Source organism: Mucor mucedo, assembly GCF_025094135.1.
Source record: "Mucor mucedo strain NRRL 3635 chromosome Unknown EV154scaffold_58, whole genome shotgun sequence".
In the NCBI taxonomy this organism is placed as follows: domain Eukaryota; kingdom Fungi; phylum Mucoromycota; class Mucoromycetes; order Mucorales; family Mucoraceae; genus Mucor; species Mucor mucedo.
The window spans coordinates 199,916-223,329 of NW_026252342.1; the positions used below are offsets into that span (position 1 = coordinate 199,916).

The 23,414-nt window shown below is 36.1% G+C and overlaps 7 protein-coding genes across 7 annotated transcripts; 4 read left to right on the forward strand and 3 right to left on the reverse strand.

Annotated features, from left to right (window-relative positions):
- Positions 1-5: 5 nt before the first annotated feature.
- Positions 6-1,319, forward strand: EV154DRAFT_603413 (Golgi phosphoprotein 3-domain-containing protein; the record flags this gene model as incomplete). The annotated part of the gene is made up of 4 exons (XM_051607353.1): positions 6-290; positions 374-620; positions 706-1,193; positions 1,293-1,319. Exons 1-4 carry the CDS (start codon positions 102-104, stop codon positions 1,317-1,319), a joined length of 951 nt encoding a protein of 316 aa, XP_051456691.1. The 5' UTR covers positions 6-101.
- A 3,164-nt stretch (positions 1,320-4,483) lies between these two features.
- On the forward strand, positions 4,484-5,818 carry EV154DRAFT_538504 (CoA-transferase family III domain-containing protein; the record flags this gene model as incomplete). The annotated part of the gene is made up of 4 exons (XM_051604281.1): positions 4,484-4,503; positions 4,562-4,931; positions 4,996-5,068; positions 5,127-5,818. 4 exons carry the CDS (start codon positions 4,484-4,486, stop codon positions 5,816-5,818), a joined length of 1,155 nt encoding a protein of 384 aa, XP_051456692.1.
- A 512-nt stretch (positions 5,819-6,330) lies between these two features.
- On the forward strand, positions 6,331-8,576 carry EV154DRAFT_512053 (uncharacterized protein). The gene is made up of 5 exons (XM_051601888.1): positions 6,331-6,990; positions 7,047-7,280; positions 7,341-7,682; positions 7,755-7,964; positions 8,024-8,576. The coding sequence occupies exons 1-5, from the start codon at positions 6,436-6,438 to the stop codon at positions 8,234-8,236; spliced, it is 1,554 nt and encodes a 517-aa protein (XP_051456693.1). The 5' UTR covers positions 6,331-6,435; the 3' UTR covers positions 8,237-8,576.
- Positions 8,577-10,067: 1,491 nt separating this feature from the next.
- EV154DRAFT_564591 (tubulin binding cofactor A) lies at positions 10,068-10,556 on the reverse strand (the record flags this gene model as incomplete). The annotated part of the gene is made up of 4 exons (XM_051605847.1): positions 10,068-10,145; positions 10,206-10,292; positions 10,354-10,459; positions 10,513-10,556. 4 exons carry the CDS (start codon positions 10,554-10,556, stop codon positions 10,068-10,070), a joined length of 315 nt encoding a protein of 104 aa, XP_051456694.1.
- A 312-nt stretch (positions 10,557-10,868) lies between these two features.
- Positions 10,869-14,382, reverse strand: EV154DRAFT_512057 (ATP-utilizing chromatin assembly and remodelling N-terminal-domain-containing protein). Its single transcript, XM_051601889.1, has 9 exons — positions 14,228-14,382; positions 13,965-14,140; positions 13,813-13,912; positions 13,301-13,751; positions 12,194-13,236; positions 12,045-12,125; positions 11,262-11,988; positions 11,090-11,203; positions 10,869-11,029 (listed from the first exon to the last, which is right to left on the reverse strand). Exons 1-9 carry the CDS (start codon positions 14,344-14,346, stop codon positions 10,940-10,942), a joined length of 2,901 nt encoding a protein of 966 aa, XP_051456695.1. The 5' UTR covers positions 14,347-14,382; the 3' UTR covers positions 10,869-10,939.
- Positions 14,383-18,189: 3,807 nt separating this feature from the next.
- On the reverse strand, positions 18,190-18,735 carry EV154DRAFT_512063 (uncharacterized protein). Its single transcript, XM_051601890.1, has 2 exons — positions 18,271-18,735; positions 18,190-18,212 (listed from the first exon to the last, which is right to left on the reverse strand). Exon 1 carries the CDS (start codon positions 18,587-18,589, stop codon positions 18,428-18,430), a length of 162 nt encoding a protein of 53 aa, XP_051456696.1. The 5' UTR covers positions 18,590-18,735; the 3' UTR covers positions 18,190-18,212; positions 18,271-18,427.
- Positions 18,736-19,266: 531 nt separating this feature from the next.
- On the forward strand, positions 19,267-21,042 carry EV154DRAFT_255842 (uncharacterized protein). Its single transcript, XM_051594628.1, has 4 exons — positions 19,267-19,376; positions 19,511-19,592; positions 19,652-20,711; positions 20,778-21,042. The coding sequence occupies exons 3-4, from the start codon at positions 19,693-19,695 to the stop codon at positions 21,013-21,015; spliced, it is 1,257 nt and encodes a 418-aa protein (XP_051456697.1). The 5' UTR covers positions 19,267-19,376; positions 19,511-19,592; positions 19,652-19,692; the 3' UTR covers positions 21,016-21,042.
- The last annotated feature ends 2,372 nt before the right edge of the window (positions 21,043-23,414 follow it).

The following is a 23,414-nucleotide window of genomic DNA, read 5'->3' on the forward strand; positions in this document are numbered from 1 at the left end:
ACACTCTCTTCTTTTTCTCTTTTATTATTTTTCCCTTTCTTCTTTTTTTCTACCCTATCTTTTTTTTATATATATATTATATACTTAATCCGAATTCGTAAATGTCTACAGTTACAAGAAGAAGAGTGGCTGGTCAAGGCTCCAACTCGGATGACGATGACACTACACAACATAGTCCCATGGCTGAGAAAAAGATAGCTCATGACCCTCGTGACATAGATGAAAGTAAATCTACCCCCAAACTCACTCTCATGGAAGAAGTCTTATTATTAGGACTTAAAGACAAACAGGTATACATATAAAAACAATAAAAAAAAAGAGAGAGAGATAGAGAGAAAGAGAGACACGTGTTCACTCTTTATGTTGATTTTAGGGATATCTCTCATTCTGGAATGACAGTATTAGTTATGCTTTACGTGGTTGTATTGTGATTGAATTGGCTCTTCGAGGTCGAATTGCCATGGTAAAAGATTCAAACCGTCGAAAATATCCTCTCTGTGATCGGTATATCGAAGTCATCAATGAAACTTTGACAGGCGAAGTCTTGTTAGATGAAGCCCTCAAAATGATGAAAGTAAGTGAAAAGATGAGCGTATCAAGTTGGATTGATCTGATGAGTGGTAAGGTAAAATCATGTTTTTCTCTTCTATCTTTTTATCCTCTTTATACGAATCTCTGGTTATACTTACCTTCTTTTCTTAATAGGTGAGACTTGGAATGTCATGAAGATCGGGTATCAATTAAAGCAAGTGCGTGAACGTTTAGCTAAAGGCTTGGTCGATAAAGGTGTATTGCGTACCGAAAAGCGTAACTTTTTGCTATTTGATATGGCTACGCATCCAGTGGCAGACCCAGCTGTGAAGGAAGAGATTATTAAACGTGTTTGTACTATGTTGGTCACGCGTGTCTCTCCTGCCTCTGTTGACGCTCAATCCGATGTCCCTCACGCCTATGTCAGAACTGTCAGTATGATTTGTGCTGCTTATGCTGCCAACGTTTTGGAAAATGCGCTTTTGTATTTGCAGCCAGATTTAAGAGAGCAGGCGTTCAATAAGGTGGATGAACTCATGAACGATTATTCCTCTTGGCCCTTCACCAGTACCAACGGTAAAGTTGAAATACCTTCAGGTACAGATCTTTCCTTGGAGGTTGTCGCTAGTGTATTAAATGTGCTTGCAAAAATGGATGCTATTGTAAGTTTTTCTAAACAATTTACGACGCTTGTTTCAATATCTAACATTCTTTATCATAGCTGTAAATTACTTTTAGTAAAAGAAAAAAAAAACATACAGAAACTCCCTGATGGCCCTCTCTTATAAAAACAAAGCAAAAACAAAAAACAAAAACAAAAAAAGCTGACTCTATTATTCTATAAAACCTCTTTTTCCTTTTATTCAACCAGCTTTATCCGGAATTTAGAAAAAACCTCAAATTGAAGTGACACCAATTAGTCGTCTTATTTTATTTTTCAGCCCAATTTTATTTATTTTCACTTGAGGAAAGAGAAGTAATACAAAAGCTGAGATTTTATCCTTGCAACAACATAAAAAAGAAAATACTAGCTGGAAACCTGAAAGTGTTGAAGCCTTATTTCAGAAGGTCTATTGACAATTTATAAAGACAAATAGAGCTAATAGAAGGCAATATATGCCAACTCATGTGTGATACAAAAAAAAAGTAGCGATAAACATCCATATCTTTACTTGAGTTGCAAAAAAAAAAGTAGGAAAACTGGCAATAAATATAATAGAGCCTAAAAAGTGAGGCTAGGCGGGGAAGAGGGAAACTCCCAGTAGGAATGTATATTAGTGCCTGATTTCTTTATTGTGTCTTGTGAAACCATTCATCATCTTTTTTATTCATGAATAAAACCCTTTTCTATAAATATCTGCACACACTCTAATTGTCAATGCGTTTCTTTTTCCCCAAGCGGTTTGCATAACCTATATTTTGTACTCCGTGTGTGTCCTAATTTTCCTTTTTTAATGCGCACCCCTATGCTAAACAAATTGCTTATCTCTTAAACAGTGGCATCAATTAGATTGGATAATATGACACATTCAGTCTAGGAGTAAGCACCGGTCATCAAACGAAACAGAATGCTTGATCAAGACTCCATAGTCCGCTATAGACATTCTCAAAGAAGCTGGTTCTAAAATGAAGTGCTTTTTTCTTTTGAAAGGACGCTTTCTCTAGACTCACATGTAGATGTTGACTTCGATCTGTTTGCTTATAGAAGGAGGAAGAAAAGTTTTTTTGGGTGTTCCTCTTTTCTTTTTTTGTGTCAAAAGTCTTCTTTCTCTGAGCTTTGTTTAAATTTCTCTACTCTTTTCTAATTACAAGCTCAAGTAGATGTGTGCTTGCTTATATCAAAAATAGATATTTGTGCTTCATTGCTCAAGTAAAAATCAGCTCATCGTTGGTCGGTTATTCCAAAGTAAGAGAGGAACTTTAACAATTCCGATGGTCATCCCAGTTACTTGCTCCAGACATATTATGTTTCAGTTTTTACTAGTGTTCAACATGAACTCACTATGTTATGATCTTTAACTGAAGACTGTAAGCAATAAAACCTCTACTAAAGACTGTGTGGACCCTTTGGAGGAAGGGAATTCGGAATGTCAAACTCCGGATGGTAAATATCGAAATGATTTTTCCAGGACTACAATGTAAAAAAATAAAGGTATTTGAGAATCATGCTTGTATTTTCAATTGTTATATTACGGTTGCCATGTCTACGGGGAGCCTAGTACAATTGTACTCCTGGCCCCTGTTCAACGGTTGAGAGAGCCAGAGTCTTCAACCTCTGTCCAGACGAAGTAGGGGCATGAGAATAATCTCTTTTGTTTTCCTCAACAAAAACGTTGAGCAGCAGACCCCTTAAAGTAAATAACAAATGGAGCACTAGAGGACAACAAACACCCAAGTCAATATATAATAGTTAATTTGATAAATAATTACACTTACAACGGTCAAGGCGGATTAAAAGTTGCACTTGGCTTAGGACGTTCTGATATCACAGCGGTTAGATCTTCCCGCCCAAACTAAGTTTTAATGCATTTTTAGTAAATGGATTACTACTTAACTATCTACTGTCGTTTTTCCTTTCCCTTTTTGAATGTGTGAGTAAACTCGTTTCGATTGCTTTATAGTGATTTCAATGGATCGGCTAATTTTAACCTTATTTACTTGTTTAAATAGACAAATAACCGGTTGTCCGACCAAATGAGGGCTTTTTAATAAAAGCAGTTCAATACTTGTTGAAAACAAGCCATTAAATATTCAAATAAAGGAAGAATTACTTCGTAGTTATCATACATGATTATTCAGTTTATTAAAAATAGTAAGGGTATATGCCTATACTAGATAATGGTTTGTATTGGAATGATAGCTTTGAAAATGTGTGGGATATTTGAGCTGTTAACTGTACCTTGATGTGTTAGACAAGGATATTCATCCTTTTCCTCGAATATTTGCTATATTGTAAAGCTGATCTTTGATATAGCTGCAATTACCTTGTGAGTATTATTTAATAAACTCGTAAAAGGTTGTCATGATAAAGTGTCTATAATATGCAATGTTTTAATAGACGTTTTAGGTTGTTAGAACAAGCGCGGATGAAATCTATAGCTGTTAATGTAGTTTCGTCTAATGCTGATCACACTTGTTGCAGCCTCACTTAAGGTCCCTATTGTATAGCGGTGACTAGTTATCGCCTTATTATTGATTGACTTTATTAAGGGTATTTGATATATTTCTACGGGAAAGTACTAGAGAAAGAAAGAAGTGTAGATCATATGATAAACAAAAACATTAAATTATATGAAGGGAACAGACAACCTTCATAGCATTCAAAGACTAAATTACACCCTTTCCCTGTCGCAAGTTCATGTAGGAAATTGGACTTATTAGTAGTGAAGCTAAAGAAATATGGGAGATCAGAAATCACATGAATAGACGGAAGCCTTAAACGAATGTGTGAGATTTACCGATCCGAAAATGTGTTTTCACGTTGCACTCATATTTTAGTAGCTGACAGAATTAATAACACTGTGTAACTTGAGGACGACGGGTACGCTTTTTGGGCATGAGAAACTCGAAACGAGCCAACCAAGTAGTTACTTTGACAAAGCGGGTAAATGTTTCAGTGACCCCATATAATTACGGAACAAAGGGGAAATAAGTCCACCTCTCTCTCTCTCTCTCTCTCTCTCTCTCTCTCTACTTGTTTCAACAATTTTTTCTGGAGAATGTCTATTTTATCTACACGTAGATTCTTTGTTCAAAGACCCTTGATTCAACGTTCATTCACCTCGTCCAGCATTCAGCTTCGAGATTTCGTTGAAGCCCCTGTAAAGCCTCGTGCTCCATTAGAAGGCATTCGGGTACTTGACTTGACAAGAGTATTGGGTATGTTTCATTAAGGTTTATACTATTCTTTTTTCTCATTCCTTTTACATATATAGCTGGACCATACTGTACCATGATGCTCGGTGATATGGGGTAGGAGAGCATAAAACCATATTGTAACCCTATATAATTAAACATGAATTTCCAATAGTGCTGATGTAGTGAAGGTGGAAAACCCCAAGGGAGGCGATGATACACGTACGTGGGGACCTCCCTTTGCCGAGAACAAAGATCCTTCCGACACTGCGGCAGGAGAATCTGCGTATTTTTTGTGTGCGAATCGTAACAAGAAATCAATCACGGTCAATATGAAATCAGATGGAGGACGTCAACTTATTTATGATCTTGTCAAGGAATGTGATGTCTTGGTAGAAAATTATTTACCAGGTAAATTGGAAAAGTTGGGTTTGGGCTATGAACAAATCAAAAAGATCAATCCAAAAATGATTTATGCTTCTATTACTGGGTATGGTCATACCGGGCCATATGCAAATAGACCAGGTTATGATGTGATTATTGAGGTAAGTCTTTCTTTCCCAAATAAATTTGACATCCATCTTATTGATTTTATACATATATGGTTAGGCTGAGGCTGGGTTGATGCATATCACTGGTGAGCCCGAGGGAACTCCTGTCAAAGTAGGTGTAGCTATCACTGGTAAGCGTGTAGTAAAATAACTAGATGTCAAGTATTCTAAAAAAAGAAAGATAATTAGATCTTACAACTGGTCTTTATGCTCATAGCTCTATTTTGGCTGCTTTGATTCAAAGAGGAGTGACAGGCAAAGGACAGCATATCGACTGCTCATTGATTGAGTCACAGGTAGCTTCTTTGGTCAATATTGCTTCTAACTATCTGATTGGAGGTCAAGAAGCTAAGCGTATGGGCACATCTCATCCTTCTATCGTACCTTATCAAGTCTTGCCCACCAAGAATTCGTTTGTCATGATTGGAGCTGGTAACGATGGTCAATTCGCCAAATTATGTACTCGTATCGGTCTGGATCATTTAATTACGGATCCTAAATACCAAACCAATGCAGACCGAGTTAAACATCGCAAAGAATTGATCCGTTTACTGGAAGATCGATTGGAAGAAGAGGATACATCCTTCTGGCTTGAAAAGTTGAATGGAGCTGGATTTCCCTTTGCACCCATCAATAATATCGAGCAAACGTTTGAACATCCTCAAATCGTTGCGAGAGGGCTTGTTCATGAGATTGAACATGAACGTGCAGGAAAAATCAAGGTTGTGGGACCTCCTGTCAAATTTAGCGATGCTACCACAAGTATTCGTTTACCTCCTCCTCTTTTGGGTGCTCATACCGATGAAATTCTGTCAGACATGTTGGGTTATTCTAAATCCAAGGTGGATGCACTTCGACAAAAGGGTGCTATCGGTGCATAAATCTTTCTCTTTTGTAACACTCGCTCTTATAAAAATTATAGATAATAAATTGCCTCTGCTAAACATAATTAAGAAATTTAATCTTTATACACTATCTATTACTGCAAGGTATACTGGTGAAAAAATGTCCAAGAGGTAATATAAGCGTATATTCAATAGACAGTGCTGAAAAATCTGACTGGAAATGAAAGTGATCAAACGCTCTTTGAAGGGAATTGACAATCGATGCCGGGTGGCTGAGGGAGATGTCTAGAATTCCATATTTTTTTCAACCGTTTGTTAAGAATCACGCACCAGAAAAATATTCAAGTCAATTGACACTCCATATCATCTTAACCTCGTAGCATGATCGATTTTCGTTTTTCATAAAATATGCTTCACTATCAGTAAATGCTACCACGGAAACACTGAAAGACAGCTACCAAGTTCTGATTTGCTTGGGATATTTGCAAAATGTTTCTATCAAGTAAAAGCCCAAATATTATTATTATGGATGATTTTTAAGTCCAGTTGCTTTTTTTTCAGCCTGCACGTAAATCATTCTCCAAACATCTCGAGGTCACACACATATTTCTTCCCCTAAGAGTTTCTTTTACTTGGTATACTAATAACACACAATGTCAAGTCAAGGTATTGTTTTAGCAGATTTCGTTCCCAGGGAAGTCCCCAATTACGTCGAGGAGGAAGTATTTTTCGAAGGGTCAGTAGCTGAATATGAATTGTGGTTCGCAAACGGTCCCAAGCGTCATGCAAACTGGGTAATTCAGCATACTTTTGGTTCAAGAAGAAGGGTCATGCCTGGTCAAACTATCGATGAAGCGAGAACCTTAAAAGTTGTCAAACAATTCGTTTGTGACCATGCTGGAAAACCGGTTCACCGTAATAAGTCTATTAACAGCGACGGCATACCCAACAAAAAAAGACGCGTTACTAATCCTTCGATCAAGGTCGGTTGTACCGCGAGAATTCGATACAAGGAGATGTTAAACGGTCGTGTTTACGTTACTTACTCTTGGGCTCACACCAACCATAATCCTGTAGATTTGCACGATTATGCAGGATACAAACTTCCTCCGGAGGGCAAAGACTGGATTAAAGAACATGTTGACAACGATATGGACTCTGTGACAATTAAGTCTCTTTTGCACTTGGATAATAAAACATCAGAAAACGTACGTGGCTTAACGATCTTTATTAATTTATAATTTACTTATCGATTTCTTTAAAGACTGAAATAAATGTAGATCCCAAAGGTGTACTTCCATCGACGTTAATAAATCATAAAGCCGTGCAGAATTTAATCTATAAAAGGCTTGAACAGTCAAGAAAGAATGAACTGGAAAATAGAGACGTAGAGAATATGATTAAATCTTTACGCGATGAAAGCTATCAAACCTTCGTGTATTCCAATCAAGAAGATGGGCATCTCATAATCGGATGGCTTTCCCCTTGGCAAAAAAAGGTACATGTTCTTTAGTTTGTTTGGTTAAAATATAGCACTCAATTTTAAGCTTTATTTTAGCTGCTAGAATCCTCAAACGAATGGTGCTTGGTTTTAACTCCAACGACATGCAAGTCATTTATAAACAAATACACTGTTTGTGAGTTGGTAACCATTATGGTACGCAACGCTACGAATAGAGGCATACCTGTTGCATGGTTTACTACCAGTATTGTTTCTGACTTCGCTTTGATCAAATGTCTAAGCTGGCTGAGGGACAACAACGATTTGCAAGTTAAGAAAATAATGATCGACGGTAGTCCAACTGAAAATTTAGCAATCAAGAATGTTTTTGGAGATAGCGTTGGTATTTCAGTATGCAATTGGCATATTGAAAAAACTTGGGGGAGCCAAATCGAGCAGGTATAACGTGCTTAAAAATCGTTCACCGAAATTGATACACTAAACAGGATTTTTTTTTCTGCGTAAATTAAGTTACTCGAGGCGACCAATGATAAAGAGCATATGAAGACAGTTTTTAGAACCGAGTTAAACGTGCTGATGTATGCTGAAACCAAAGATGTATTCTACACAAATTGGTCACTGTTCAAAAAAAATTATGAAGGAAGTCATGGTTCTTTTGTCAATTATGTCGAGACGACCTGGTTTCCCAAGAGAGCAGATTGGGTGAAGGCATGGAGAGTGGTAAGGTGTTGATCTAGCTAATAAACTGTGAAATATGAACTGATAGTTATCTTTTTTAGGATACATCTTTTCATACTACTAATGATATGGTTAATTCATACTGTGTTAAACTTAAACTCTTACACCCACGTGTAACGAAAGTTACGAGACTAAGAACCATGATTTTTAATCTTTCCCGTGGGATGGAGCTTGAATTTAGGCAAAATAACTTGTTTGATTACAATGTGCTTTCTAATCTCACAAGTAGGTGCCGTCAATCTGTTTATTTATAGAAAATAAATCTTTGTGTCAAAAATCTTCATTGGTGATGTACCTGAAGTCACACGATACATCTTGGATTCCAGGGCGATGGTCTTGTTAAGCTATTTCGGTACTATGTGCTATTTGGGTGATTTCTAAAGATGCGAGGTTTCATGGCTTCTGGAATACTAGATGTAGACTACTAGTTCTGAATAACATCACCTTTCACAATTTGTTTACATAGTAGCGGTTTGGGGATATTTAACATGCTATTAAAAGGATATTTAACAATGCTTTTTCATTGATAAGCATATTTCATGTGTATTAGATTAAGAGCAGGAACTGTCTTTGTAATTCAAGGCGGTATCTCACTTGTGGGTTGTACACTTGAGTTGAAAGAAACGGGTCATTCGTCCAGCTAGTCGGTCATTGGTTTGGGATTATAAGTGAGCCTCTAAGAAGACTAAGTTTCCACATTACGAACATAGTGTTTCGACCTCTTTGTAGTGACCACAAGAGTTATCTTCAGAGACATCAAACAGAAAATAAGAGAGCGAGTGCACATGGAGACCGACTTCCTAGTAGTTGTACTTAGACAGTTTCTTTACTGAAACTGGTTAGCGAGTCTTCGCTTTATGAAATGATTGAAACGCATGTCTTTTTTTTTTTTCTTTTTTTCATCTTTTATGTTTGTCTTGATGTAAGTATCTCGTCTTTCTTGTGAAGAAGCAGAAGTTTAATTGCCTTCAAACCTTTCTTATAGAGACAGTCGTTGTCTATGAATTGAATATATTGCGAATAGTTAGGAGTCCGATTGATGATATGGTTGGTATATTGATACTAAATTGCATGAAGTAAGGTTTCCAGCTACTAAGAGAATATCTTGGATATATTTGGGCGCAACTAACAAAGTGGTGCTCACTTAAGGACGTAGTATTCAGATGGTATTTTTCAACAGATGCTGATCTACCAAAATCGCTGGGGGATTTCATTGTGTAGTTTGCTGTGCATCCAAACCCTATTAGGTTTGGCCAGCGCCTCGGTTCTAAATATTTGGCGAAACCTATACAAACATATTTGTATGTGTATGGAGGAACACTGTTTTTATAAACTCTGTGGGTCCTCAATAATATGGGAGGTATGGCATGTAATAATTTCATAAAAGAGAAAAATAAGGTAGATAAATTTAGGATCAAATGACATGGTTGGGTTCCACTAAATAAAGGTAAGTCAAAAAGTAGATACGTCTTATTTACACCTGTCAGTTTGATCAACTTACTTTAGACAAGAGTATGTTCGTACAGATTTGTTTATCGATAAATGATTAGCTCTGATTTCCATTAATTACATTGATCAGCCCCCCCCCCCTTATTTTTACATACGGGATCCCTTTTTTATTGTGTTTATTATACTAAACTGTCATTATTTCTATTCTTGTGAATAAAAAAGATCCCGTATCAATAAACAATAACAAAATCAGTTTAAGTTGTGTAGCAGGCTTTGGTTTTTATTTTTCATTCAAATAATGTTGTTTATAATGTACCTGAGAGAAGAAATATCATCAAATACGCAGTCTGCGAATGTTTATTTAAAATTGATGTATGCCAACAAAATGGACAACGGTATTTTGATTATCAAGCTCAAAAGAATATATGCTAAAGGCATCAGATAGAATATAATGACTGAACCCACAATGAACAATGAAGTATTTTTATAGACCAATATAAACAGTTTAGTAGAAATAAGAAAGAAGGGCCCTGATGTAATGGTTTAGAGAGATATTCAAGTACGCACTAAATCTTGTTTTTACCCAGAACATGCACAAAAAATTTATTGATGAAAAGAATGAATTTCTCCCGATATTTAGTTAAGAACAGCAATTTCTGAAATAACAATTTGAGCTTCTTGAACCTCATCGATATCACCATTTTCGCCATTTTCCTAATAAATAGATATGAATATAATGCAAAAAATAAACATGTGTGTGCCTTGTTATATTACCAACTGGTTTTGTAATTCTTGATAAGCACTGGCAAGTCTCTTTTTGACATCAGGAATCATCATGAGAGTTTCATCAAGGACCTCCTTCTACATCATCCCAATGTTTGAGCATTAGAAAACAATAAAAAGAAAAAGAAAAAAACCTTACCTGTTTTCTAACATCGTATTCATCAGCACCTGAAGCAATCAACTTGTCAATACGCTTTTGTTGGGTCTCGGCTTCTTTGCCATAACCGATATGTTCTTTATAGATGCTAGAATTTTAGGGTTAGTCTATACCGCAGAGCAATACGGCTCTCTCTCTTACCGCTTAACAACGTTGGTCTTGATCTTCAATGGGCTAAGAGGCATTTTATGTGAGTATGCGTGTGTGAGAGAGAAATAGGGGGGTGGAGTTAAATGAAAATACATTTACGCGCCCGGCTATAAACACCACTGTTTTTAGTGACCGTTGCTTGACAAAATCATGCATTTATACCAATTTACTGTCGTCAGTACAACCTAACGTTGCTGAAAGCCATTCCAAAATTCTACAACAAAGATGGCTCTTACATTATAGTCGTTTTTGGTTACAAGCAAAATATGATATGGCGTGTCATTTGTTTGATATTAGGTATTATAAAAACGAAAGGATCTCAAAATGCATGGTAATAACAACAAGTATACAAGGTGTCTTTTTTTTTTTTTTAAAAAAAAAAAGCAAAAATGAATGTATTTGTGTTTATAATGTGTAATTAAGACTTGGACTTGTCCCAAGTTTCGGAATTTGTCGCTGATTTAGCTCTTGTTGCACGTTTTGTGATAGATTCGGTTTTAGTTAATGCCTAAATACTTGTTTAAGTAAAAAAAAAAAAAAAAATGGAAACATATATTAAGTAACTTACATGCGCTCTCTTCTTCATTGAATCAATGATATTGGCCTGTTGTTTTAACAGCTCGTTTTTCAGTTTATGTTCTCTGCAACCTTTTGGATTTAGCCAGGACATCAATTGTTGGATCTAATAAAAATATGAATATGCATAAAAGGCAAAGAATTTTTTATAGGTATTCACTTACCTCTTCAGGGTCAGAGTAATACTTCCACCATCCTTTGTAATCACTCGCATGGTCTGTATTCAGCTCATCCATGCGATTTTCAAGCCATATACTTTCTTCCAAAAGTCCTTGTTCACGCATAAGTTTTTTGATGAACCAACGACCACCTCCACGACCCCAAGGTTGATCTGGAACTTCCGTATCATAATCTCGTTCCATCATTAATTGAATATCCCCATCCGTTGGACTATTCACATAGAGCCTGCCAGATCCATAGGTATTTGAAACACCCACATTATCCAAATATATATAACGATTATTAAATCTATCTTTTCCTAAAGGACGGATCCTCAGGGTCATATATCTTCGCATTGACTTTTCTAAATGTTCCTCTTTCTTTTTCAAAATTCTTTCCTCCTCCTCTAATTTTCTTCTTTCTCCTGCCTTGGTGCGTTGTTCGTGGTTCTTTAACTTTGCAACTTCGCGTTGCTCAGCATACATTTTCTTTCTTTGAATCTCCATCTCCTCTCGTTCACGTTGTTTTTGTTTGAGTTTCTCTTGTCTAGATTGATGTCTACGTTCTCTTCCCGCTAATCTATGTTCAGACGAGTCACTGTCAGCATCTGAATCTTCGTTTGAATCGTTCTCTGAATCATCTGAATCACTGGTATCCGAATCATCTTCATCGCTTGTTTCTTCTGACTTTTCAGCTTTGTCTCTTTTGTCCATTTCAATACGTCTGAAAGATCTAGTATTGGGCGTTACTGGACAGTTTGTTCATTTATACGATTAAAGTCTACTTACAAAGATTTGGATTCCTTGTTCAATTCTACCTTTTGCTTTCTAAATTCAGATAGTTGTTCTTGACAGTAATCCATATAGTTCCTAAATTTATATAAAATGCTTTGTTTAGAGAAATGCCGTCATGTAGAATAAATCAAGTTTGAGGTTACTTTATCAGGTTAGACTCATTGACAACATCGACCAGAAACCCCAGTATATCTAGTTTCTGCTTAATTGATAGAGTAGGGTATTGTTTTTCTCTATCAGCTGCTGTTGATCCTACACGAGGGACCAAATGTCTGAGCAAAGCATCTAAATCAGGTACCAAATCAGGAGTAGCGATATCATTTAAACATCCTATCAATGTAGTTTCCCATCCACGACGATCATAGTTTGCTCTTAATTCTTTGCTATCCCATTTCTGACTCATCTTTAAATGTTCCTTATCCCGCCAACCTCTTTCTACCTTTGGTAAGACGGAAGTCGTTTCATCTTTTAATTTTGATCCGTTGTTGTTCCCATCATCTTCGTCCTCGTGGTCTTCCTCTTTTTCTTCTAATGATTCAACATACATTTCCATGACTTCGCCATTGATCGTTTCGTTCACTGTGTCTTCCTTTCTTTCGTTGATGATGACGTTTAAAAGACAGGAGTTGTATTCTACCAATACAGTTGCCTTTGGTTGATGTGTATTATGAAACAAAGCGCGCTCAAATTCATCTACACTGTAGGCGGACAATTTTAAGGGTTCCGCAAAGACGGTCAAGAAGGCCCAGATGGACAAGAATGAATCAAATAGCTCTGGTGGTATGGGCGAATCATGATGTGGTGTAGGTCTTTCTGCTCTTCCTCCACTTGGGTATGGTATAGTAGCATCTTTAGCATCGAATTTGAGCGGTGACATGTCAACCAAAACCCAGTTCAGATTGGGGTCTTTGCGGTAAATGGGAAGGTCGAGATCTTCTAATGGGTATTTTACAGCAGATTGTTTTTTTCGTTCCTCGCGTAATTTATCTCGTTCTTGTTTCAACTTTGCCTTTTGTAATAAGGTTTCTTCCTTTCGTGCCTTCTTTTCAGCTTCTCGTTCATCGGGTGTTTTAGTTTGCGAACTTATTTTACGTTTCTTGGAGGTCTTTGCGAATGCACGGTCTTGGGCCTCTTGTAAATGTTCGGGAAGTCGTGTATCAATGTTGTATGTTGAGGCAACCGCAGCCTAGAGTAGAGAATTTAGTTCTTGTATTTGAAGCAAAAAAAAAAAAAAAGACGAGTTGAGTTACCTTTATCAGCCATGGTGCATTAATATAATTGTCTCTGTAGGAACACTCTCGAATAAAACTTTGTACGTTTTGTCGATTATATATATACTTTTCTCTCTTGATGTCGGATGCCTCCACAATACGAGTGCAGTTTTCGAGTGGATGACCTCCTTCGTCAATTAACTGGACCTTGTACTGACACAGATCCGAAAATGAATCAGTATCACTTTGTGGATCTTGATTCGAATCATTCTCTGAATGGGTTGGAGACTGTGGTGTAGGATGAAGAAATGCATCGGGAAATCGAAGACGGCCATTGGGTTGCCTAGGAACATTCGTATCATCTTCTGATTCCGAATTGGAAATTGAAGGAGATTCGTTATGCTGTTGATGGTGTTGGATGGACCACGTAATAGGACGTTGGTATTCGTGTGGTTGCCTTGGGAGTATCTCGACAATTCTCGCAAAGTAACTAGATTTCACTTCGATTTTAGTATGATGTAAGGGGGATGATAAAAGAAAGATATACGTACTTGTAGTCATTTAATTTACACTGTACAATCTCATCAATTACATAGTTATTTTTAAAATATGTAAAAACATCATTGACAAGAGCTTCCAATCGAACCGTTTCTTGTATGTGCGTTATTATTCTACTCTTTTTCAATATACAATAGGCACTTACGAAATTTAATTCTGTTCAGTATGCTGATTCGTAGTGCTTGACAAAACTTGTATTCTGCTCTATCGTGTTCTGTTTTTTCACTTTCTAAAGCTTGTTCATAAGTCAAGTTCTGTCTTCCTGTTGCTTCACACTCCCAAATCGGTTGGTGGTATAAAGTAAGTTTGTTAATGTATGATCTGTAATTAAAAGTTAAGGACAATAATGGTTATACATTATTCAAAAAAAAACAGTAATAATGGATTAGTAGACACAAAAAAGGATACTCGTAACTCGTAAAGACTTCATTTGTAAAGCGGAGATACCAGACTTCCTTTCTTTTACGCTTTGGGTCATAAGGTATATTTGGAGTTAGCGGAACTCTTTTTCTGTTCAATAAAGGCATGGTGAACAATTAAAGAAAAAAAAAGAAAAAATATTCATAATGTCGCGTTGGTGTCTATTAGTTTTCCCGGTCCGTCCGGTCATTGAAGTTTTTTCAAAAAAAAAAAAAAGAAAAAAAAAAAAGTCCATAGTAAATGCTGTGGAACCATGACACAGCCATTAAATCAATATTTTGCATATTTGCGTCTGATATGAAAAAAAAAAAAAAAAAAAAAAAAAAAAAAAAAGGCCTGTTATGATTCGGATGTAATATATGTATTTGTATAGTTTAAGTGAGCACCATGCTTTAGGGTAGCAAGCCTTAAGTTATAAATCAGAAGTGAAATTTAGTAGAGGAACAGACTAAAGTTTATTTATATTGTAACAAAACGTATTCGTACTATCTTTTATAATTCCATTTAAGTGAATGAGAGTATAAAAAGTATTTTCATTATAAAGAGTTCTGACATACGGGCAGCTTCAAACTAAGCTGAGAGGAAAGTAAGGTTAAGGCTTTTTCTGGCAGCCTTGTCCCAATTCTACTGTTTTTAAAACACTTAAAGCCAGCTTATCAAATAATGCTCTTGCCAAATTTTATCACTTTAATGGGCCAAATGACAGGAAAAGAGACACGAAAGTAGGAAGCATTTTATCAGGCGAGGGTGCTTTTCTTCTTACACACGCTTAAAAATCCAAGTTCTATCGTATTTAATTTTGTTATCCCAAGAAAGACCGTTTGTTTCTAAAGTCTTTTTGACAATATCTTGGTCTTCTTCATCCATGATAAAAAGACTTTCACTGAATCTTCGAACAAACTCCTTGCATAAGGTATGTCTCTCGTACGGCTTGATCATGTCCATAAAATAAAACATGTCTTTAACAACTCTTGTGTAAACAATAGACGAGTCTGAATCTCCTTGGTTCTTCACGATACTCAGAAACATCTTGTAACCAAAGAAAGAGTTATCTGTATCTGCCATACTTAAATGTCTTCTAGGAAAAGGGCTCCAAGTGCTTCTTTAGCTTTGGTAAATTTGTTGACTCTATTGACTTCAAATTCTACTCTATCGCCAGCATTCTGACGGACCAATTCTACTCAAATTTTTCCATTATGTATATTTGTTACTACTTCGGTAGCAACGACTTTGGCCTCAGTTTCTGTTACGAGATCTATCTTTAAGACTACCAAGTTAAATGGTGTTGGACCAATTTCTTGTCCAGGAACAAATGCAGGGACTCGTACTCTTGGATAAAGTTGATGTTAACAATGTCCTAGTCTTTGACATAGCTTACAATCTGCCATATGTAATAGCTTTTTTGCTGTTTCGAGGCTTTAAAGAAACATAGGTGCCTGGTACTGCAGCCAATCTAAATTGACTTGGTGTTACACATGATCGGATATTTACTACTTTTTTTAATCAGTTTTACCTTGACTAAAACCTAGTTTTTTAATAATTTGTAATTGACTCCTTTGTGTTTCCCTCAACTTTTATATCTCTTGCTTATCTTAAATCTTTACTTATCATATAAGATTTAACTCAAAGTTCATATTTCACACTCGACTTGAATCTCTTTATTATCAAACCGTATATAAGATATTGTTTATAATAGCATAATTACTTTTCTTTTTAACCTTGTTAATCAGTTTATATTCATATTGCTTACGCCTTCTTGAAATCATCGTTGAACATCTTTTATCCCTAAAATTCAAGTCATAAGATTTCTTAAGTTGATTACTTCCAGTCTGGTGCTCACTTTCATAACTACTTTAATATTAACATCGTTGTTAATATCCTATATCTACCTTATCCCTTAAGAACTAGTACTAGTGACTTAACACTGGGAAACACTTTCTTGCAGCAACACGCGTACCGATTTCATCCCACTTACGTATTTGGGGGTACTTCAATATTCAATCTTCAAACCAGTCTAAATACGTTGAAACGTTACTGTTGGAAATGATCGATAAAGTTTTGATCCACATTTCAACTGGGGTTTATCTTTTCAGGGAAGAGCCACTGTCACCAACACTTTAATCCTTTCCAAACTATGGTACCCTCTCCGGCTGTTAAACCCTTCAAAGGTTTTTTATTAACAAGCTGGACGGTAAGATTGGTAACTTTATGAATTACTCGAAGAGAATCGGCAGATTTTCAGTGGCCCAACTCAAACGCCCAATTGGTGAGGGTGGACTAGGTATATTAGATCCAGTTATTCAACATCAGGCTTTACAACTTCGTTGGGTTAAACCTCTTCTCAACCAAGCCCCAGATCAGATTATCGATTCTTTGGATATGGCGGTATTTTGGCTGCGGCACGTCATTTCTAGTACAATGAATCCTGCCTCAACTTTGGATGCTGGTCAGTCCTCACAAACTTCGTCTCCCCTTTTGCTACATTCCAATTTTGTTTTGTTTTCAAATCAATTACGCTCCCAAGTTGCCTCGAAATTAAACCTCTTCTCACCTATACGATCTATCATTAGCGGCATCAAATCTCTTCCTGATCCACATAATCATCCAGAATTTCAATTACCAATAGCGGTGGTTTTAGAGCTTCCAATTAACGATATTTGGTCTACATCTAGTGATAAATGTCCCTTAAAACCCAAAGTATACAATAAGGTTCAAGTAAAACACTTTTACACTTTCGATAGTACCCACTCCCATTTAATTCGGCGCGCTCATCAAGACCCAGAGAAAAAATATCCCATTCTCGGATCTCGCTTTCATCAAAGTCTTCTGCTTGATTCAGCCCAACTGTATCCGTTTGCTCTGCGACTACTGACACCCAACAATCATTTGTTCGGGTCGATTGAAACTGAACCATTGACTGACTTTTTTCGAAACACTTTATTAATCAATCAAATTTCAACCAAGTCCTTCCGGGAGGAAATGGTCCTCCGCACTCCTCACCGAGTTACGTCTGTCAGTCGTTACACCAATTCTACTTGGAAAGCGTTTTGGCGTAGTCGGTTGAACTTTCGTACTAAAAACGTCTGGTTTCAAATTCTGCATAATAAGGTGAATACGACCCTCACCATGCATAGATATCTCCCACAGCTAGTAGACTCTCCTCTCTGCCCGTTATGCTCTGTAAGTTCTCATAACCCCGAGCTTATGTTTGTCTCTTGTCGGCGTGTCTGGCAGATTTGGAAACGATCCTTCACATATCTGTATCCGCAATTACCGCCTTATATTTACTTAAACCGTCTGAGGTCCTATCCAGTATATACACGTTCAACTTCCCCAGTCGTAAAATGTTTCATCTTCACACCACCCAATTTTTCTTTTGGGGTCTATCCTTGAAGGTATTTGGAAACATCACTGGAGTATTAGTCTTGATTCCACGCCTTTTAACTGCTCTCTCATTACATCATTTTACGATCGCTGCATACCTCTTATTATGACGTGTGGCGTTAAAAAAAAAAGCAAAAACTGTTTGGAGCCACAGGTATTAAATCAGCTTTTTATTGGGTGATATTGTCCAATCAAATTTTTTTAAGACCGGAGTTTCTATCAAGCTCGTCAGCTCCGGAAAAAAAACACTCTTCTAAATAAACGTAACCGTTTATTAAATGCTGTACTTGATTGGGGCGGGTTAACACACATTCTGGCGTCCAGGTGTGTCTAAATTGAATGGTACGGCACCTTCTCTTTAGTTGGTAATTCGTATTGGTTTACTCCTGTCTTTTGTTGAGGTAATTATGTATGTATTTATTATTTGAACTTAATGACTAATGCGTTTCTACCAAGTAGTGCTTCAAACTGTTATACTACTTCAACGGATCACCACACATTCTGGCGTCCAGGTGTGTCTAAATTGAATGGTACGGCACCTTCTCTTTAGTTGGTAATTCGTATTGGTTTACTCCTGTCTTTTGTTGAGGTAATTATGTATGTATTTATTATTTGAACTTAATGACTAATGCGTTTCTACCAAGTAGTGCTTCAAACTGTTATACTATTTCAACGGATCACCACACATTCTGGCGTCCAGGTGTGTCTAAATTGAATGGTACGGCACCCTCTCTTTAGTTGGTAATTCGTACTGGTTTAATCCTTTCTTTTGTTGAGGTGGATATGTTTGGGATTTAACAATTATTACGCTTTTTGTAACATTAATAAGTGTAGTACTTCTACACACCCAAGTAAACAAATTCCACAGATACAGTTACATACTAAGACAGCACTCGCGGGGAATGGAATATAAAAAAACAGATGGACAAATTGAGAAAACAAAATAAAACAAAAAACGATAAACATATTGCAGTGATATACACTATTTTCATAAATTTTTCGTGCACGCTTAGAATAAAACTTCAATCAGCGACGGAATAAATAAGCGCTTAAAAATTAATTAATTTTCCATGCATAGTTTACAAACGAAATGAACGAAAGAGAAATATATCTGTTATCATTAAATGGGTATACTGCTAAAAGTAGAAGAACAATTTTCCATCATATTGAAGGACCCGAATAAGTGCACTATTGTATGCGTATAATATGACTTTAATTTAATGTCACTTCATCCAAAAGACTAACCTGCTCGAGCTTGCTCTTGAAAATTGAACGATTGGGTTTAAACCAAATAATTATTGTCTTCTTTTTAGGCCTATTTTGATACGCACAAACGAGAAAAACTTGATATTGTTGTTATTCACCCATAAGGGAAGCGAGGGGTAGCAACCTTCCCCTTTAGATGTGTTGCGTTACCAAGAGTAAATTAAATGCCACTACCTCGTCATGAACGACACAGTTATTGGTAACAAACGTATAAGTGGATAAATATATGGATGTACCAGACTTCCTTCCTTACCTGACACCCTGAAACGGTAACCTGTTTTTTTTTTGTCAAACTAGAAACAAAATACCTAAAAACGCTCAGACAAGTACATGGTATTTAGAGTTTTACTTGAAATAAAGTTTTATTTCATTGTATGTATTAGGGGTATTTCAACCAATTTTTATTTTACTTTGAATAACACAATTATTTTCCGTTTGCTTTCGTATAATTTCTGGGCAATCCGAATTTTTCTATAATGAATATGAGGTATGTACCTTCTTGCAAAAGATATATATATAAAATGAAAGCTAGAAAAAGTGTATTTATTACTGCTTCATGCGAATTTCATTGTTCTTTGTTTTTCTCCCCCTTTTTTTTTCAACGAATTATTTTAAAGTCAGAAATGAACAATGAAATCTTATATAAATAGTCGGTAAAAAAGTTTACCTCAATCCTTACTCAATTTTTATTTTTCTACAAGAGGCAAATATTGTAACAACCAATCCAAAAATGAGTGACATTTATCTAACATGTTAATATAGCAAACTTCTTACTTCAAATAACTGCCCTTTTTTTTACCAGCATGGACTCTGATAGATCCTTGTCTGGTACGCCGGGTACACCTGGAAGCAATATGAGCACATCTAGCTCTTTGGCTCCTGGCGATCGTATTATATCTGTTAAATCCTCTATTGATGGTATTGGTTGGGACCCAGAGCGACGTGAAAGGCTCGAAGAATATGTAGTGACAGTCCACAACATCACTACACACGCATACTCACTCTCAAAGTACATTTTTTTGCGTGCCATTCAAGAAGATGAGAACTTTGATATCAGGCGATGTATCAATCGTGATTTTTTTGCAGAGGTCTGGCTCAAACTGACTCGGTATGCACGAGGAAGGGCTGGCGGAAGAACTGCGGCGACTCGTGCATTCATTGACACTTATCTTGATGACTATTTGGAGGTCACTGGTTTTGTTCCACCAGATTTCCGTTATGGTCAGCAAGCATCTTTAATCGAAGGAGCAAAGATCTTTACATCTTATAGCAACAATGTTCAGATGCGTTTGGGAAGTCATCTTAGACAAGCTGTTAATCATCTACTTCGTATTCGACAAAGAAAAGCCGAATTAATTGCTTATAGAAGACGTGAAGGATTAATTGATGCACTGATAAAATCTGAAGTATACAGGTCCAATATGACAGGCATTATCCAAAACCACTATGTCAACTTCCGAACCAACCATCGTACTGCTCATCCCTTGCACAGAAAATTGCGGCTATCTGCTTATATTAGAAGACAGCAAGGAAACGAGGATCTTATTTCAAAACTAGATGAACAGTTTGGTGTCGAAGCTGTTTATGTCATGGGTAACTGGTCTTCTCCTAATGCAAGATTTCATGAGCCGGTCCGAGGCCTTGGATTCCGTCGGTTGCTTCAAAAAGCTGGTAAAAGGGTGTACTTGATTGATGAATTTAGAACAAGTCAGTGCTGCCCAGCTTGTGAACGTAGAAGTCTTGAAACGTTTCGGATGGTCGATAACCCGCGCCCTCATAGACGAAGAGCAAATCCTCGTGTAATCAGACATGGTCTCTTAAGGTATGTTGATTTTACATGTTAATAATTTCTTCATCTAATAATTTTTTTTTGTTGTTCTTGTGACAGATGTACAAATCAAAATTGTAGAGCCATGACTAATAACACAAATAGGATTGTTCCTCGTCTATGGAATCGTGATATGGCTGCTTGCTTGAACATGGTTGATATTGTTCGATCACTTCGTGCTGGAAATGGCATTCCCCCAAGATTTCGACGTGGAGAGGTTCCCCAGAACCAACGGAGAAGAGCAAGAACCCAAAATGAACAAGCAAACATTAGAAATGTTCGTCAACGTCGCAACTAGAATTTTCCAGGCCTGTTATCGCAGGTCAACCATAGATACACTTAAGTGGTAAGCTCAATTTTTTTTTTTTTTCGGAAGATGAACGTATTTTTTTTTACGTTGTGAACGAATTATTTTTTTATTTGTGAACGAATTTTTTTTTACATTTTGATCTAATATTTTCTGAAAATAGTGTAGCTCCTGATTAACAAAGGGACAATTATTATTATATAAAAATTTTGATAGTGAGCACCAGACTTTTAGTTGTCAACTTAGTTTTATTATTTATTAAGAATATTTCTGAAGTGATCTTAGACGATAAAATATATGGATAAGACAATAAAATGCAAATCGATAATAATACAGTGAGAGATGAGAAGAGAATATACTTCTTAGATGTTAAAGAGAAAAGAGTTTACGACGGGTTTATGTAAGAAGATGATGTGATTGTATAATTTACAATATACAACAAACAGCAACAAAAAGCGGAGGAAATACTACTAGTATCAATTACAAGATAAATCCCAAATTTAGGTGAAGACAAAACTAAAGAATATATATATATATATTCGAACATAATTACAGAGCTCTGATAGAATTAATAATATCACAGAATAAACAATGGCTACTTTATCTAATACAAACTTCTTGAGAAGCACATTCTTTCTGATCCCAGTAAAGGACAAGGTGGTATATGAGTGATATAAACCGAGAAGCTTCGATCCCCCCTGATAGCGTGTTCTTAATGTTAAGTCACACTCGTCACTTAAAATAAAATATTAATAACGCCGTATGCATGTCTCACTTTTTTCTTTATTAAAATCTACTCGAAGTAATCTTACTATTGGAATGCTTTGCGATTAACAAAAAAAGTAAGTTGACACAACGATACAAAGCTTGGATTTCAGTTATATTCTCACCATCTCGACCCTGCTCAACCGTTTATAGTCCTTTCTCTAGTCTTTATCGAGTCTGTAATAACTTGACTAGGTTTAAAAATGAAATTAAGAATGTTCTTTATAAACATAAAACTTATCCTCTTCATTTCTAGTCGTATACCTCCAGCTGTTGTAAATAATTGACCGCAAGAAGGCCTTACTCACCGTAAAAGACTATTATGCAATGATAGATCGCCTATATTCACCAAATAAAAAAAGCGAGGGGGGGGGACTATTGACAAAATAATATGGCTTACAATTTGTATTTGCAGGCAATTAAGGCCCCTTTGCTGGTGACATTCTGGTCTTACCTACATTGTGGAATTAAACTCGTCTTGTATGCTGTCATTTCTGGACCAGTTTCGTAAAGGGCTTGAATAGATGTAGCAACCGGAACTTATGAGTGTTTGTAATTCTGGCAAAATTAAGTGAAGAAGAATTGTGGTATATTTCGGTAACATCCCATGTAATCAATGAGCATATAATTCATGCATATTTTTTTTTTATCTTTTATTGTAAAGAGTGGGTTGTTTCTCATACGATACCTGTATATTTTTCTTTTTCTTTTTTTATTTAGTTACTGCGAGAGATAAACATATTTTTTTTTTTTTTTTGCAATACATTATCATGTAGGCATACCTCTTTTTTCTTCTGTTATTATCAATGCAAACCATTGCCTTATTTAATCCTCAAAGTAAACGTATAACTATTTTTTCGGATCTTGACACAGTAGACTACAGATATTTTCTTGCGTTAAAATAATGAGTAATAACTTGCTTTCAATACTTCATCTCACTTTACTGTCGCACATTATGCTGCAAACTTGCTTAAAGCGCTTGCTAATGGTCGGCCTCTTAAACCATTATAACATTATTCTAATTGTGGTTGATTTTTCTTTAAAAAAGCTTTGTTAATTATAAACGTTGACAAACACAGTTACTTTTTTTAATTCCAAAACGAGGCATTTGTAACAATCTGCGTTCAATAGTAGAGCTTCGTTTACAAATAATAAGAATTATAATTGAAAAAGGCTTCATTGATTGCACACAGCGTTTTTTGTATGTTTTGCTGTGAAAACACTATTGTGGAAACACTATTGTTAAGATCGAAAGCGATTGTTTAATTTTCATTACGTTGTAAAAACAGAAATGAAAAAAGTGTTGAAAAAAAAAGAAGCATGAAAAAAAAAGTTTAATCAAAAAGGAAAGTGATAAAAAAAAGTGTGATACAGCGATTTGCGTTCAAAAATCAAGAGTCTCTAAAATAGAAATCAATTTTATCATCTGGCCAATCAAAAATATCTTAGTGTGTTCAAACTTTTTGCCGACCAATCAATTTTTTAACATCATACTCACTGACAAAAAATTAAAATAAGATTCAAGTCGGTTGTTACATATAAACCAAGTGACTGGCGAGGAAGTTGTTAGAGGGAATTATATATAGAGAATTCCGTTCGCTAAAACTATTTAACAGACTTTTTGA